General features: G+C 38.8%; 1 protein-coding gene across 6 annotated transcripts in view; it reads left to right on the top strand.

Annotated features, from left to right (window-relative positions):
• ZYG11A (zyg-11 family member A, cell cycle regulator) overlaps positions 1–18397 on the top strand; it is a 78390-nt gene that overhangs the window by 43214 nt on the left and 16779 nt on the right. For all 6 annotated transcript variants that reach the window (XM_023629875.2, XM_023629866.2, XM_023629876.2 and 3 more), the window contains 5 exons: positions 10499–10639; positions 13265–13441; positions 15922–15986; positions 17337–17436; positions 17530–17583. In XM_023629875.2, coding sequence (XP_023485643.1) covers positions 10499–10639; positions 13265–13441; positions 15922–15986; positions 17337–17436; positions 17530–17583 — 537 coding nt within the window. The remainder of the gene's footprint in view (positions 1–10498; positions 10640–13264; positions 13442–15921; positions 15987–17336; positions 17437–17529; positions 17584–18397) is intronic.

Raw genomic sequence — 18397 nt, 5'->3', positions numbered from 1 at the left:
TATCTCTCTTTAAATAAGTTCTCTTTTCCCTTGTCCGTCTCTTTTCTTCTTCTGGGATACCCATTATCCATATGTTGCCCTTTCCAGTGGTGTAGGATAGTTCCCTTAGAGTTTCTTCATTTTTCAAAAGTCTTAGTTCTCTCTCCTCTTCTACCTGAATGATTTCTAGGTTTCTGTATTTGAGTTTGCTGATTCTCTCTTCTAAATGGTCTGCTCTATTTCTGGTGCTTTCTAAGGCATTCTTCATCTCATTTATTGAGTTATCCCACTCCGAATTTTTGTTTATTTGGTAGAGTTTTAATCTCTTTAGTGAAGTATTCTTTCTATTCATTAATTTTATTCCTAAGCTCATTGTGCTGCCTTTATGAGTTTTCTTGTAACTTGGTGAGTTTTTTCATGACATCTATTTTGAATTCTCTATCAGTTAAATCCCAGCCTTCCATGACTTTAAGTTTGGTTTCTGGAAAATTGTCATTTTCTTTTTGTGATACTATATTACCGTGGTTTGTTTGTGGTGCTTGCTGGTTGTTCCTCTGCCACCGCATTTGACATAGCAAACACCTTTCTTATTTAGGTAAACCTTTGTTTACTTCAATTCTAAAAGTTCAATAGATTGGTAATTTGAGGCCTTCTTTTCTTTTTCAGTACATAAGTCTATAGCACAAGGTTCTGGCTCTTCTTACCTGAACTGCCTCTGGCTGTATTTGAGAGTGCACTTTCCACCCTCCCCCACCTCTGCAAGAGATGTCACCAGTGCCCTTATCTGTGCTTGTGCCTCCAGGGTTGCCAGTGCCTTGCTGCAGTTATTAGCATCGCCACTGGGGACACTGGAATGGTGGGTGCCTCTGCCACGGTGGGGGGAGGGGAAGAATTGGTATGAAGCTGGAGTCACTTGTATCTCTACTGTGTCCAGGTTTTTTGGGTTTCTGGGTGCCACCATAGCTGGAGGGACCAGAGTTGCAACCTCCACTGCTGCTGCCGCCCAGTTACCTGTGGCTGTTGGTGTCACTGTGACAGGGAGGCCACAGTTGCGTGTACCACCTCTGCTGCTGCAGAGTTGCCTGGGGCTGCGAGCTCAGCTGCCATGGCAGGGGAAGGAGGATCGTGGGCATGGTTTGTACTGTTTCCCCAGTTCCCCCATCCTCTATGTTCCAGTCCGCCCACCTTCAGATGTGTAAATGTGTGGATCTCTGCAGTGTCCTGTTGTGTTGGGCAAAGGAACCAGTGTTGTGTTGCTGATGTTTTACTAGTTGTGGATCGAAGGGGAGAGAAAAAGGGAGCATCTCATGCTGTATGGTGCTGTTGTCACCCCTGGGTTCTTTCGGCATATACTGAAAAGTGGAATTGCTGACTCATATGGTAATTTTGTTAGTTCTTTGAGGAACTGCCATACTGTGTTTTCCAAAGCACCTATGTAATTTTACATTACCAACAACAGTACACAAGCATTCTAAATTTTCACATCCTCATCAACACTTATCATTTTCTGTTTTTTTTAAATAGTAGCCATCCTAATGGCCGTGAGGTGATATCTCATTGAAGTTTTGATTTGCAATTTCCATACTAATCAGTGACATAGAGCGTGTTTTCATGAGCTTATTAGCCATTCATATGTCATCTTTGTAGAAATATTTATTCAAGTACTTTGCCTACTTTTGAATCGAATTATTTGTTGTTGAGTTATAGAAGTTCTCTGTATATTCTGGATATTAATCTTATCAGATATGTGATATACTTGTTTTTTCCATTCTATGGGTTCCTTTTTTTCATCTGTTGGTAACTGTCTTTTGATGCAGAAATTTAAAAAATTTTTCTTAAGTCTGAATTGTCTATTTTTTTTGTGGCATGTGTCTGTGGTGTCATATCCAATAAGTCATTGCCAAATCCAATGTTGTGAAGTTTTTGTACTATGTTTTCTTGTAAGAGTTTTATAGTTTTAGGTCTTTGATCCATTTTATGTTAATTTTTGTATATGGTATTAAGTACAGGTCCACAACTTCATTCTTATTGCATGTGGATATCCACTTTTCTCAGCATGATTTTTTGAAAAGACTGTCTTTTCCCCCACTGAATGATCTTGGCACTCTTGCCAAAAATCATTTGATCATATATGCAAGGGATATTTTTTGGCTTCCTGTTCTATTTCATTGGTCTATATGTCTTTCTTTATGCTAGTACCACACTGTTTTGATTCCTGTAGCTTTGCAGTAAGTTTTGAAATCAGGAAGTGTGAGTCTTCCAGTGTTGTTCTTTTTCAAGATTGTTTTGTGTATTTGGCATCCCTTGGGATTTTGTAAGAATTTAGGATGGGTTTTTCTATCTCTCTCTTTTTTTTTTCCACTTTTCATTGGGATTATGATAGTTTACAACCTTGTGAAATTTCAGTTGTACATTATTGTTTGTCCGTCATGTTATAGGTGCACCACTTCACCCTTTGTGCCAACCCCCCTTTCCCTTGGTAACCACTAATTTGTTCTCTCTGTCTACCTGTTTAACTTCAATGTATGAGTGGAGTCATACAGAGATTGTCTTTCTCTATCTAGCTTATTTCACTTAACATAATACCCTCAAGATCCATCCATGTTGTAAATGGGACGATTTTACCCTTTTTTATGGCTGAGTAGTGTTCTATCATGTATATATATACCACATCTTCTTTATCCAATCATCAGTTGATGGGCACTTAGGTTGCTTCCACGTCTTGGCTATTGTAAATAATGCTGCAATGAACATTGGGGTACATGGGACTTTTGGAATTGCTGATTTCAAGCTCTTTGGTTAGGTACCCAGTAGTGGGATGGCTGGGTCATATGGTATTTCTATTTGTAATTTTTTGAGAAGTCTCCATACTGTTTTCCACAGTGGCTGCACCAGTTTGCATTCCCACCAGCAGTGTATGAGGGATCCTTTCTCTCCACAACCTCTCCAACATTTGTCACTTTTTGTTTTGGTTATTTTTGGCATTCTAATGGGTGTAAGATGATATCTTAGTGTACATTGATTTGCATTTCCCTGATGATCAGTGATGATGAACATCTTTTCATGTGCTTATTGGCCATCCATATATCTTCTTTGGAGAAATGTCTGTTCATGTCTCCTGCCCATTTTTTGATCAGCCTGTTTGATTTTTTTTGTTGTTGAGTTGTGTGAGTTCTTTAAATAGTATGGAGATTAACCCTTTGTCGGATATATGATTTGCAAATATTTTTTCCCAATTAGTGGGGGTTTTTTTGGTTTCAATCCTGTTTTCCCTTGCCTTGAAGAAGCTCTTTAGTCTGATGAAGTCCCATTTGTTTATTCTTCCTGTTGTTTCCCTTGTCTGAGAAATAAAGATCTTTTAAAAATTTTTCGTTCTTCTCCCTAAAGCCCGCCAGTACACAGTTGTATATTTTAATTGTGGGTTCTTCCAGTTGTGGCATGTGGGATGCCACCTCAGCGTGGCCTGATGAGCAGCACTAGGTCCGCTCCAAGGATCTGAACTGCCGAAACCCTGGGCCACCGAAGCAGAGCTCGCAAACTTAACCACTTGGCCACAGGGCCAGCCTCTGGGTTTTTCTATTCCTGCAAAAAACATCACTGGGTGTTTGGTAGAGATTGCATTAAATAATATAGATCAATTTGAGTAGTTTTGGCATCTTAAGTCTTTTAATACATGACCATGTGTTTCTGTTAATTTATGTCTCCTTTCATTTCTTTCAGCAGTGTTTTATAGTTTTCACTGTACAAGTCTTTAACCCCCTTGGTTAATTCCTAAGTACTTTATTATTGTAAATGAAATTGTTTCATAATTTCCTTTTCAGGTTGTTCATTGTCACTGTGTAGAAGTTCAACTTATTTTTATATTCTGCAACTTGGCTGAATTCATTTATTTCTTCTAACAGGTTTTTGTGTGTGTGGAATCTCTAGAGTTTTTTCTTTTTTTTAAGATTTTATTTTTCTTTTTTCTCCCCAAAGTCCCCTGGTCCATAGTTGTATATCTTTAGTTGTGAGTCCTTCTAGTTGTGGCATGTGGGATGTCACCTCACCATGGCTTGCTGAGCAGTGCCATGTCCGCATCCAGGATTTGAACCAGTGAAACCCTGGGCCGCCGAAGGGGACTGCGTGAACTTAACCACTCAGCTATGGGGGCGGCCCCCCGACTTCCATTTTTGTTAAACTTTGAGAAGGCTTGGTATTAATTCCTTAACTATTTGGCAGAATTTACTAGTGAAGCCATCAAATCCAAGGCTTTTCTTTGTTGGGGGATTTTTGATTCCTGATCCAGTCTCCTTACTAGCAACGGATCTATTTAAGTTTTCTATTTCTTCATAATTTAGTCTTGTTAGGTCTTATGTTTCCAGAAATTTGTCCATTTCACCTAGGTCATCTAATGTGTTGGGGTATAATTGTTAATAATACTCTCTTAGAATTCTTTTTTTTTCTTTTCGGGGCCGGCCCGGTGGCTCAGCAGCTAAATGCACATGTTCTGCTTCGGCGGCCCGTGGTTCACTGGTTTGGATCCTGGTGCGGATGTTGCACCACTTGGCAAGCCATGCTGTGGCAGGCATCTCACATGTAAAATAGAGGAAGATGGGCACAGATGCTAGCTCAAGGCCAGTCTTCCTCAGCAAAAAGAGGAGGATTGGCAGATGTTAGCTCAGGGCTAGTCTTCCAGAAAAAAAAAAAGTGTTCCTTTTTTGTCTTTCTGTAGAATTGGTATAATGTCCCCAGTTTCATTCCAGGTTTTAATATTTTGAGTCCTCTTTTTATTTTTCTTTATTCTATCTAGATAAAGGTTTGTTAATTTTGTTGATTTGTTCAAAGAACCAACTTTTGGTTTCGTTAATTTTCTCTATTATTTTTCTGTTTCATCAATCTCTGTTCTAATCATTATTTCCTTCTTTCTGCTAGCTTTGGGTTTAGTTTGTTCAGTTTTTCTTCTTTAAGTAGTAAAGATAAGTGTTGATTTGAGATCTTTTTTGTTGTTGTTGAGGAAGATTTGCCCTGTGCTAACATCTGTTGTCAACCTTCCTCTTTTTTTGCTTGAGGAAGATTCGCTGTGAACTAACCACTGTGCTAATCACTCTCTTTTGTATGTGGGTTGCTGCCACAACATGGCCACCAATGAGTGGTGTAGGTCCACACCCAGTAACCGAACCTGGGTCGCTGAAATGGAGCATGCCATTTTAACCACTAGGACATGGGGCTAGCCTCTCTGAGATCTTTTCTTTTAATGTAAGCTTTTATAGCTATAAATTTACCCCTTAGCACTGCTTTCACTGTATCCCTCAAGTTTTGTTAGGTTGTCTTTTTATTTTCATTCATCTGTAAATATTTTGTAGTGTCCGTTGTGACTACTTCTTTGATCCTTTGATTGAGTATGTTGTTTGACTTCCATACATTTGTGAATTCTCTAGTTTTACTTCTGCTATTTCTAACTTCATCTCATAGTGTAAAAAAAGAATACTTTGCATGATATCTGTCTTTTTAAGTCTATTGAGACTTCATTTGTGGCCTGACATATGGTCTGTCCTAGAAAATGTCCCATGGTATACTTGAAAAAATGTGTGCTGTTACTGTTGTCTATGTTTGTAGATCTCGTTGTTTTATTGTGTTATTTTAAGTCAGCTGTTTCCTTACTTGTGTCTGGTTGTTCTAGCCATTATTGAGAGTGGGTTATTCAAGTCTCCATTATTGTAGAAATGTCTGTTTCTCTCTTCAATTCTGTCAGTTTTTGCATCATATATTTTGATGGTCTGTCAATTGGTACATAAGTGTTTGTAGTTATTTTATCTTCTTACTGTACTGAACCTTTTAGTAATACATAACGCCCTACTTTGTGTCTTGTAACCTCTTTTGATTAAAGTCTATTTTGTTTGATATTAGTGTAGTTATATCTGCTCTTTTCGTTACGTTTGCATGGAATCTCTTTTCCATCCTTCCTTTTACTTTCCATATAGCTGTATCTTTGGATCTAAAGTAATTCCTGTAGGCACAATATATAGGTGATTCATGTGTTTTTATTCGTTCTTCCAGTCTTTGTCTTTAAATTGTAGAGTTTAATCCCTTTCCATTTAAAGTGATTACCAATAAGGGCAACTTCTGTCATTTTGCTCTTTGGTTTCTGTGTGCTTTGTAGCTTTTTCCCTCTCATTTCCTGCATTACTATTTTATTTTTTTGTTTAGCTGATTCTTTTGTAGTGAAATGTTTAAATTCTTTTATTTATTTTTGTGTATATTCTGTAGGTAATCTCTTTGTGGTTACCGTGGGGATTACGTCTCACATCCTGAAGTTATAACACTCCAATTTGAATTTATAGCAGTTTAACTTTGATAACAAAAAATTGTTCCTTTACATCTCTGACCCCACCCCTTTTAATTGATCGTGTCCCAAAAGTACATCATTATACATTGTCGGCCTCAAAGCATAAAGTAATAATTCTTTTTAAAGCATTTGTCCCTTACTTTATGTAGAAAACAAAATTTGGAGTTACACACCAGAGTTATAAAAACACTAGCTTTTTATAGTAATAATTTTTCTTAATGTATTACTTAAATCATGTAGAAAACAAAAAGTGGAGTTACAAACCAATTTTAAAATATCACTAGCTTTTGTAATTTCTCATGCGCTCACCTTTATTGAGACCATTGTTTCGTCATGGCTTCTTGTTGCTGTCTAGTGCTGCTTCACTTCACCCTGCAGGACTCCTTTGAGCATTTCTTGAGGGGCAGGTCTAGTGGTAGTAAATTTCCTCAGCTTTTGTTTATCTGGGAATGTCTTGATTTCTCCAGCACTTCCCCCCCCCCCCCCAAAGTTTTCTCCTTTCTTGGGGGTGGAGGGGAAGATTAGCCCTAAGCTAACATCTGCTGCCAATCCTCCTCTTTTTGCTGAGGAAGATTGGCCCTGAGCCAACATCCATGCCCATCTTCCTCTACTTTATATGTGTGACGCCTACCTACAGCATGGCTTGCCAAGCAGTGGCATGTCTGCAGCCAGCATCCAAACTGGTGAAACCTGGGCTGCCGAAGCATGACGTGCACACTTAACCACTATGCCACTGGGCTGGCCCCTCTCCAGCAGTTTTGAAGGATGATTTTGCTGGATATAGGATTCTTGGTTTAAGTTTTCTTCTTTTAACACTTTGAATGTATTGGCACATATGTCTTCTGGCCTGTGAAGTTTCTCATGGGAAATCTGCATATAATCTTATTGAGGATGCGTTGTATGTGATGATTTAGTTCTCTCTCGCTGCTTCCGTGATTCTGTCTTTGTCTTTGGCCTTTGAAAGTCTCTTGGTGTGAGTCTTCTGAGTTCGTCTTAATTGGAGTTCTTTGATTTCCTTGGATGTCTATATTCACATCTTTCATCAAATTTGAGAAATTCTTGGTCATTTTTTCTTCAAATATTCTCTCTGCCCCTTTCTCTCTCAGTGTGTGTGTTGGTTTTCTTAATGGTATCCCACAGGCTCCTTAGACTCTGTTCACTTCTTTTCAGTGTTTTGTTTTCCATTCCTCTACTCCATAAAATCCTTTGTCCTATCGTCATGTCCATTGATTCTTTCTTCTGCCTGTTCACATCTGCCTTTGAATCCCTGTAGTGAATTTTCTTTTTTCTTTTTTTTTTTTTTTTAAGATTTTATTTTTTTCCTTTTTCTCCCCAAAGCCCCCTGGTACATAGCTGTATATTCTTCTTTGTGGGTCCTTCTAGTTGTGGCATGTGGGATGCTGTCTCAGCGTGGTTGGATGAGCAGTGCCATGTCCGCACCCAGGATTCGAAGCAACGAAACACTGGGCCGCCTGCAGCAGAGTGCGCGAACTTAACCACTCGGCCACGGGGCCAGCCTCTCTAGGGAATTTTCAATTTAACTTATGCTTCTTAGCTCCAGAATTTCTTTGGATTTTTTTAGGTTTTCTGTCTTTATTTTTCTCTTTGTTCATACATTGTTTTCTTGACTTGATGTCTTCCTTTAGTTCTCTGAACATCTTTAAGACAGTTCTTTTGAAGTCTTTGTCTAGTAGATCTGCCATGAGGTCTTTTACAGGGACACTTTCTCTTGCTCCCCCCCCCCCACCCCCAATAATGGGCCATACTTTGCTATTCCTTTGTATGCTTTGTGATTTTTTTGTTGAAAACTGGACATTTGAAACCAATAATTTGGCAACTCTGGAAATCATATTCTCTCCCTTCTGTAGGGTTTGCTGTTTTGGTTTTTTGATCTGTGCTGAGGATGAGCCTGAGGTATGAACTTTAATGTCTTTTTGGGCCTTTTCTGAGCCTTTTTGGGGGCATGTGCAGTTGCTGTGGAATTTTCTGTGTATATGCAGTTGTTTTGCATGTCTTAGTTTTTAATGTCTGGCTCCTCAAATGGGAAAAAGAGTAAAATGAAGATGGGAGGTGAGGTGGGGAGGGACGCTGGTCCTTTAAATCCACTGGAAGTTACTTTAGCTGGAGGGAGAGGAGCTTTGAACAATTGGAGAGGTGCAACAACAGTGGCTGCCCACCTCTTTGTCTGCACCTGGCATCAGAAGCAGCAATTAGGGATGAGAATACAGATCCCCTGTATTTGTAGGAGAGAGTCTTTGTCTCCACCATGGCTCCCACAAGCTAAGTGCAAGCTGATCTAGGAGCACATGCTAGTTGCTGGGGGTTGGGAGGTGGATGGCTGCTATGTGCTAAGAGTTGAAATTGATGGAAGTGAACCACAATTTACTGTCCAAGCTTTCCCCTGGAAATTGCAAGGCTTTAGTAAACTCCAATTAATAAACTGTATTTCAACATAGTTGCATTAGACAGATTCTCCAAGTTGCTTATTGTCTAGGTTGGGAGAAAGATCTGTAATTAAATACATTAAATGCTCACTGTCTGTTGTCAAAGTTTCTCCAGTTCTCTCGTGATTGTATGAAACTTATCCTCCAGTAGATTTTTCAGGAAGGGGACTTGTATCCATATTCTCTAAGTTCTTATTATTCAATCTTTTATAACTTTGATATTTGAAGTATAGCTTGGCTGCATATAAACTCCTTTGTTTACCCTTTTCTTTCCCTGTTTCTTGAAAATGCGTCTCCACGGTTGCCTTTATTTGTATATTGCTTATTAAGTCTGATGACAATCTAATTCTCTGTGTCACTTATTTGGTTTCGTTATGTGGGGGCCCTGAAGGTTTTTTCTTTAGATTCACTCCTTGTGCTGTGATGTGTCTCAGACTTGATCTGGGGCAGTTGTCCCAGGTCTTGGGTGAAGTCTTTCAGTGTCGTGATTTAAGGCTTTTTTTATTTCCGGAAAGTTTTCCTTTGATTGTAATTTTATTTTTCCCCCAGAAACTTCAAATATATGTATGTTGGATCTCTGTCTTTTTCCATATCATCACTTGATCCAGATCCTTTTTACTTTCTTTTTTTAAGTTTCCTTCTCTTGTTTCTTTTCTTGCATTTATTCCCCTTACTAAATTATTATTCAAATCTTTCCTTCCCTGGGTACCTTATAAATTAGTTTTTATATTTGATATGATTTTTTCTTTGAGTTTAATCACCCCTTGTTTCATCTTTTTGTTGAAGGTATTTTTGCATATCCCAAAATGCTTGTTGAAAATATTTAATGTGTTTTAAAGTGCTGTATTACAATTTTCTTCTGATTTGTTGTTGGTTTATAGGAAGAATTTTTCTCAGCTGAAATGTGTAGATTTACTTTTTAAAAAAATTTCTTATAATAGGTTTATCTGGACTCAGTTTGAATCTTTTTATTTCTTGGCATTTAATTGACAGGGTTCTTGAATCAAAAGCACTCTCCTATCAATGCAGTCTTGTGAGATTTCTTTAGTGCACGGTGGATCATGTTACTAGTCAGGGCGGAGTGGAGAAGGGGTTGGTTTTTTTTTTTTTTTCATTTTTCAAGATCTTGTGTTTTCCCCCTTTATTTCCTTCTTTTCCTTCATTGGCCAGGAATGCTAAAAAGTGGTTAGATTTAGTTTTATTTACATTCCTTGTTGATTTTATTGTTTGGATCAGGAGGGTACCATTATCTTCCAGACTCCAAGTCTATATATAGACTTTGAAATTAGTACTTCCAGCAGTAGCAAGGAAGAATTATATTAATATTAAACCAATAATAAAATACTATTACTGGAAAAGATCAACTGCTTTTTCTTTCATTTTAGTTAGTTTGTGGCCCTTTCCTGTCTTTTATTGCCACATTTATCCTGCATGAGTACTTAGAAGACATATACATTTATGGTTATTCATTGTTTAAAAATTTACGTATTTTCCAATTTTAGTTGAGGTCTTATCTGTAATATAGTTGTAGGGACATGGTATTTGAATTTGCCTCCACCTCTTTCTTGGTTTGCCACTTCTCCTCTCCAGACCCATTGTAAAAATGAGGTTGAGGAGAACATTTTCCTGTTAGAATTATGATTGAATGAGAACAACTTTGTAAAGCACCTGAAACATTTACTTGAACACCTACTATTGTTTCAAACACTTAAGACCCCACCCTGTTGGTAACAACGTCTTTGTTTTTTAGGTTGCTGGAGGAGTCAGTATGAGTCAGATTTCAGAAGCACTGAGCCGATACAAGAATAGGTCATGTTTTATGCAGGAGGCCCTCTACAGGCTCTTCACGGAGACGTTTTCAATGCAGGTAACCATGCCTGCTCTTTTAAAGGTAATCACTCCTCAGAAGGGTGGGTTTTATTATTACTTTCTTACTTGGTTCAGTTAAAGTTGTTCATCAAACACACTGAATACAATAACTCACATGCCTTATTCTACAGTGAGAATAACTGCCCTCATGAAGAATGGAAAACAGTGCTAGTTCGGCGTAACTGCTAGATTCTCTCTCATTGTGAGCATCTGAATCAGTTTAAGTGATCTGATTATTTGAATTTGGTCTGAGATGGGGATAATAGGACCATTGCATTATTTTGCCTAAAACAGGACTTAGTAATCTATAAACGTGAATTCACTTTGCTGTAAATGTTTCTTGTTTATTCATTTACTCTTTAAAATCTGACATCTGGTTTTCTGAAGGAAAACAACAATGTTGTCCATAATCAGAACAGAACAAAATAACAATAATTGAAGTTGCCAAATTTACCATTTAAAGTATTTTGTGAATAAAGTAAAATTACCGGTATTGATGAGGCTAAACTTTGGTTTACAGAAGGATGAATTTATTTTAACTGTAATTGGAAGTATTAAGTGGTTTGAGAAAAGAAAATTATGATTATATAAAATTAAATATAACGTGAAACTGAAGTCTTAAAGTCACCTTGTCTTTATTATTTGTAATTCTTTCCAGTTCCTTAAAAATATCGCTATTTCCAGGCCAGCCCTGTGGCCGAGTGGTTAAGTTCATGCGCTCTGCTTCGGCAGCTCAGGGTTTCGCCGGTTCGGATTCTGGGTGTATATGTGGCACCCCTCATCAGGCCATACTGAGTGTCCTCCCACATAGCACAACCAGAAGGACCTACAACTAGAATATACAACTATATACTAGGGGGCTTTGGGGAGAAGAAGAGAGGAAAAAAAACGATTGGCAACAGATGTTAGCTCAGGTGCCAATCTTTAAAATATATATATATATATATATATATATATATATATATATATAGCTATTTTTATGCCATAGGTAATTAGGTTGATTGATTGATTTCTGCTTTATCTCCCCACATCCCGTCTGGTACATAGTTGTATATCTTAGTTGCAGGTCCTTCTAGTTGTGGCATGTGGGACGCTGCCTCAACGTGACCTGATGAGCGGTGCCATGTCTGTGCCTGGGATCCGAACCAGCGAAACCCTGGGCCGCCACAGCAGAGTGGGCGAACTTAACCACTCAGCCACGGGGCCAGCCCCAGGTTTATTCATAACTTAAAAGCAAATACTGTAGAGAGGGGCCAGCCCGGTGGCGCAGTGGTTAAGTGTGCACGTTCCGCTTCAGTGGCCGGGGTTCGCCTGTTTGGATACTAGGTGCGGACATGGCACCGCTTGGCAAGCCATGCTGTGGTAGGCGTCCCACATATAAAGTAGAGGAAGATGGGACGGATGTTAGCTCAGGGCCAGTCTTCCTCAGCAAAAAGAGGAGGATTGGCAGCAGTTAGCTCAGGGCTAATCTTCCTCAAAAAAAAAAAAAAAAACTACATAGAGAAAAAACTCTGGACCTTTGTTTCCCATCTGTAATGAGGAGATTAAATTAGATGTCCTGAAAAATCCTTTCATTTCTTAAGAGTCTGTAATTTTTGAAAATCATGTTTTTTTTAGTTTCAGCATTTTAAGTTGTGGATGATGGCGATCCAGTGAAATCCTAAGAGCAGTTTAGCAAGAAAGGAAAAGTCATTTTGCATGGTAGAAGTCTCTTAGGTCTTTGTTTAGGCTCCATGAATTCATGCACCTGTCAGAGTGAGGGACTTAAAATCACAGCTCATGCGAGTGTCAGCTGACTGGTGTCTGAGGTCGGTAAGCATGGTTATTCCTATTTGATAGAACAAATCACATCGCCCCTTAATGTTAGGGGAGATGTAGTCTCAGCTAGTATAATACCTTCATTTTATATTTGTGTTCTAGGTCTTCCATAGTCTGTCTTTTAATTACCTTTCTAATGTTATATTCTCCCACTTTTCATATTCTTTCAAATTCAGATTTTTCCCTCTTCTTTGGCTGGATTCATCCCATCCTTTTGTCCACCTGATGTGTTTTTCCTTATCACATTTCCCTTCCCTAGGAATCCCCTCTTCATTCCACCTCCACCTCCTTCTGTCTATATCCTATCTGAGACCCTGCCTAAATGAGCTCTGAATGAAGCCTTTTGATTCCATACTAGAAATGATTGCTTCCTCCGTAACTTCTTTAGGCAGCACTTTGTTTATACCTTTTTATGGTGCTTTTTTCCATTTCCATGTTTTGACATCCCTCACAATGTTACTTGTTTACATACCTTATTTCTCTCTCAAGGCTTTATGCTAAGGAATAGGGTGCAGGTAACTCACGTTTGTGTCCTCTCCAGTGCTTATCACAGTGCCTCCTGTGGAGTGAGGCTCACTAAATGATTATGAAATCACAGATGAGGAAACGGAGGTCCAGAGAAGGGAAATGACTTGCCTAGTCTCACAGCTAGTCAATGGCAACATTTGGATTGGAAGGTATTGCCGATATACTAAAATATATGCTGAGGATAGGGAAAATATTTTATTTTCTGACCCAGAGCAAAATATTTTTCTAACTAACACAAAAATAAGATGGTATAAAGAATGCTGATGTTGTCATATGCCACTAAAAACAAGTTCATCTTCAGCTTGTGGCTATAGGAATGAGGAATCATCCATTGGATCTGCCAGTGCAGTTCACAGCCAGTGCATGCGCCCTCAACCTAACCCGCCAAGGCCTGGCCAGGGGGATGCCTGTTCGTCTGTTGTCAGAGGTCACCTGTCTACTTTTCAAGGCTCTGAAAAATTTCCCCCATTGTCAGCAGGTAATTTGAACACTTGACTGTGCTTCTTACTTCAGGCCAAATATATGCAAAATATGTATTATTTAGTTCTGATTTTACATTCTACCTGAGAGAGAAAAAGAGAAGGAGAGAGACAATAGATACAGAAGTCATGTTTGTTGTAGAAAAAATAGGAAATATGATGAGCAATAGGGTTTACATTTTTTAAAATTTCTCAGAAGCCAGTTGCCTAGAAACATCTGCTATTAGCACTTTGGTACATCTCTGTAGTCTTAACATCTTATGTGAAAATTGTGTTGAATGATAGTTCTAAATATAAAAGCTAAGTCCGTAAAACTTGTGGAAGAAAAATAGAAAAAAATGTTTGTGACCTCCAGGTAGCACAGTTCCTTAGGATGCTAAAAGCATACATCATAAAAGAAAAATGGTAAAGTAGAGTTCATCAAAATTGAAAGCTTCTGCTCACAAACACACATAGACAAAAACATTAAAAAATGAAAAGGTAAACCATGGGCTGGGAAAAATGTTCATTTTCTATATGCGACAGAGGACTTTTATCGAGAATATAAAGAACTCTTCACTCAGTAAGCCAAGACAAACCAATTTTTTAAAAAGGCAAAAGATTTGAATAGACATTTCACCAGAGAAAATATGCAGATGACAGATGAGCACACGACAAGATGCTCAGTATCTTTAGTCTTCAGGGAAATGCAAATTAAAATCTCAGTGAGGTACCACTGCATACCTAGATACCACTATACACCCCCTAGATTGGTTGAAATTAAAAGACTGACAATACCAAGTGTTGACAAGTGTGTGGAGCAACTGAAATTCTCATATCTTGATATTAAGAATGTAAAATGATAAAATCACCAGTTCAACAGTCTAGTAGTCTTAAAGAAACTTAAAGCTAAACTTAAAGTTTCTTAAAGTTAGACATATACCTTCCATGCTACCCAGTCATTCTAGTCTTAGAGAAATGAAATCATATGTCCATATAGAGACTAATATATGAATGTTCATAATATCTTACATAATCCCCCCAAACTGAAAACTTCCCAGAAGTCCAACAATAGGTAAATAGATAAATTGATATATTCATGTAAGGAAATGCCCTCTGGCAATACAAGGAATGAAGTACTGATAGATGCAATGTGGATGAATCTCAAACACATGTGCTGAGTGAAATAAGCCAGACACAAAAGAGTAGATGTTGTATGATGCCATTTATGTGAAACCTTAGAAAAGACTATTCTGTAAGGACAGTGTCATTTTCTGGGGCTCTAGTTTGCAAGGTCAGGATTGACTGGAAGGGGATGCAGTAGAACTCTTTGGTGGGATGATGGAAGTATCTTTTATCTTGATTGTGGCGATGGTGAGTGGTAGTGGTTATACAACTGTATAAATTTGTCAAATCTAATTTAAGTGTGTACTTAGAATGGAAATTGATTTTAAAAAATACAGTAAGGAAGGGACTGGCCCCATGGCATAGTGGTTAAGTTTGGTGCGCTCTGCTTCAGCAGCCTGGGTTCGCATGTTTGGATCCTGGGCATGCACCTACACCACTTGTCAGCCATGCCGTGGTGGTGACCCATATAGAAAAAAATAGAGGAAGACTGGCACAGATGTTAGCTCAGGGGTAATCTTCTTCAAGGACAAAAAAAAGAAGAGGAAGATTGGCAACAGATACTAGCTCAGGGCAAACCTTTCTCAACAACAACAAAAAATACAATAAAGAAGGTGATCCTCATTTAAAAAAAATTATACTTCCACTTTCTCTTGAAAAGTTGGAAGATCATTCTCAGTTCAGTCTTAATTCCTACATGGCAATTGTCAGTTGGAGCTAACAACTCCTCCAATAAAAGGGCATGAATTCTTCAGCCTGCCATGATTCCTACTACTCTCCTGTTGTTTCATACTCAGCTCTCTTCACTTGTTTATGTTACTGCCTAATTCCTGTTGGCATTTGCTGCCCCTGCCTCATATAGTATACTTTTGTCTTACTGGTTTACTCATCGCCTTTCAAAGAGGTATTGTATTTTCTATTCCCCTGGCTTTCCCAGGAGCCCTTCTCTCTTTCTTTACTATCTGTAAAGGACCTGTTCAACTCCTGCCAATCTTAGGTAGACTGTAGAAGCTCTGTCACAGAGTTAGTTACGAGATACCTGTTAAGGACGTTTGTCTTTCACTGTATGGGCTTCAGCTGATTGACTTGGACTGACATACTGGCCAGCTACTCTCCACAAAGATCCTTCTAGGATTCAGGGGCAGGAGACCTGCTCTTTGCCAAAAAAGGGGAAGATTTTTCTTTAGGGAAAAGTGAATGTGACAGAGTTTATTACTAAGATTACTAAGATTAAGTGAAGAACTTGGAGAGGGCCATGTATACAGTGAGATTTCAATAAGAAAAGTTTATTGGTAGCACCTTCCAAATGCTTAGAACCTTTATTTAGAATGGAGTATACATTTACTGAAAATTGTTTTTCTTTATTCCCTTAAAGTTACAGAAGAATTGTCTTCTCTCCTTAACCAATTCGAGGATTCTTGTGGATGTCCCATTTGACAGGCAAGTATGAAACTTGGTCATCTGGTTTTGGAGTCTTGATCAGTGTTACTCTGAGCATTGTTAGTTTTTGGGTATTAGGTTGGCAAGGGTTTGATTAAGGCTGGGGTAGGGTGTTTGGGGAGAATGCTCTGTTGAGCCTCTTCCAGAAATGTGATTGCAAGTGGGTGCTCAGAACATGGGCTCCAGAGTCAAACATTAAACTTAGATTCCAGTTCTAGCCTTCCCATTATCTTTGTGCATAAATTTTCTTATTTGTAAAATAGTGACTTTTAGGAGATTAGATATGATAATGTTAGTAAAGTACTTATCAGTGCCCAGCTTAAGAAGTCAAGGCTGTTCTAAACATTAGTCATTCTTTTTATTATTTTATTGATTGTAATTTAAAAAAAATCATTATCCTAGACTCCAGAGGGATTCCTCTTAGATGCCTTTGTAACTCCCTAATTCATGAGTTTAAAACATTTATCATAGTTGCTGACATGAGCACAGGCTGACATGAACAAAGGCTGTGATTTGTGGGTGCAGGGTTGTAGGCCAAGCCATTCTCAAATCTAATTGAATTGTGTATTTAAAATGGGAGTTGACTTTTATTTTATTTATTTATTTTTAAAGATTTTATTTTTTCCTTTTTCTCCCTAAAACCCCCCAGTACATAGTTGTGTATTTTTAGTTGTGGGTCCTTCTAGTTGTGACATGTGGGACGCCACCTCAGCATGGCTTGATGAACCATGCCATGTCCATGCCCAGGATCCGAACCGGCAAAACCCTAGGCCAGCAGAGCATGAGAACTTAACCACTCGGCCACGGGGCTAGCCCCGGGAGTTGACTTTTAAAAACACAGTGAGAAGGTGGTCTTCCTTATTTAAAGAGATGTATATTTCCACCTTCTCTTGAAAAGTAGGAGGGTCTTTCTCAGTTCAATCTTCATTCCTGCATAGTGATCATGAGTTGGAGCTGAGTAACTGACCCTATAAAAGGTCGTGAGTTCTCTCTAGCTAAGTGATTTGTTTGCTGTGGCATTTTAGCACTAACTACAATTCAGATTACAACTTACCTCTCTCTCAGGGAGCTTCTTTCCTTTTTCAGACCCATCATAGTAGAAACTGAATGCTAAAAAAGTAAGTCTTTCTTAAATCTGTCCATCTTTCTTTGAATCCTGCGCATTTTGCTCACGTTGTTTGCATGTTCTCTTCTTCAGATCGTCTCTTTTGCCAGATGCTCTTGGCTTTCATAGCTGAGGCTTCTAGTCCAAGACTGTTTTCGTTACAGGATTTGTTGGGGAGGCTAAGTGACTTCTCTCCTCATATACAATTTCACAAACTTTATTGTGAGAAAAATACTGCTTTTCAGGTACGATGCTGCAAAGTTTGTTATGAGATGGCTCTGTAAGCATGAGAACCCCAAAATGCAGACAATGGCGGTGAGCGTCATCTCAATTCTAGCCCTGCAGGTATGTGATTGCTGAGGCAAGGTGTCTCCCTCCTTGGTCTTGCTGGGGCCGTGATGGAGGCCTAACATTGCACCCTTGCCTGTTTGTTTACAGCTCTCTCCCGAGGAAGCCACACAACTTCAGGAAGAGCTCTTCATAGCAGTGAAAGTAGGTTCATCATCACTTTTATAACCTTTCTTTTCCTGCTTTTTTTTTTTTTCTCGCCAAATCTCCCCCCCCTCCCCCTTACATAGTTGTGTATTTTAGTTGTGGCTCCTTCTAGTTGTGGCATGTGGGACGCTGCCTCAGCATGGCTTGATGAGCGGTGCCGTGTCCGCACCCAGGATCTGAACCGGAGTGGGAGAACTTAACCACTCAGCCACAGGGCCAGCCCTATAACCTTTCTTTTAAATAAAAGTAGGTTATGAACCTAGTTAAGAAAATCAAATCATTCTAAAAGGCCTGTAAAATGAAAAATCTGTAAGACCTGCTCCCCAGAAGGAACTACTTTCTACTCTTGCAGCTGTTTCTTCTGGTATTTACCTCCACATCTCTGAATAAAATGCTTATAACTGCGATTTCTTGATTTATCAGTTTTAGATGTCTGGTGATTCTGCTGCTGTGGTAAATAAGAACCTGGCTCTCCTTCATATATCTCTACAGATTGTCTCCTTCTCCAACCCCTAGCTGATTATCACAATTTTTAATAAATCAGTAATCAGTATTTACATTATGATTATGCTAACATTGCTTACTGAAAAATGTACATCGTTTTATTTTGCACTTGTCTTATTTTGAGAGAAGACTTGAGCCATCCTTTTTTTTTTTTTTTTTTAAAGATTTTATTTTTTTCCTTTTTCTCCCCAAAGTCCCCCGGTACATAGTTGTATATTCTTCATTGTGGGTCCTTCTAGTTGTGGCATGTGGGACGCTGCCTCAGCGTGGTTTGATGAGCAGTGCCATGTCCGCGCCCAGGATTCAA

This window comes from Equus caballus, chromosome 2, assembly GCF_041296265.1.
Source record: "Equus caballus isolate H_3958 breed thoroughbred chromosome 2, TB-T2T, whole genome shotgun sequence".
NCBI classification, from domain to species: domain Eukaryota; kingdom Metazoa; phylum Chordata; class Mammalia; order Perissodactyla; family Equidae; genus Equus; species Equus caballus.
This window is presented reverse-complemented; position numbering and strand designations above follow the sequence as displayed.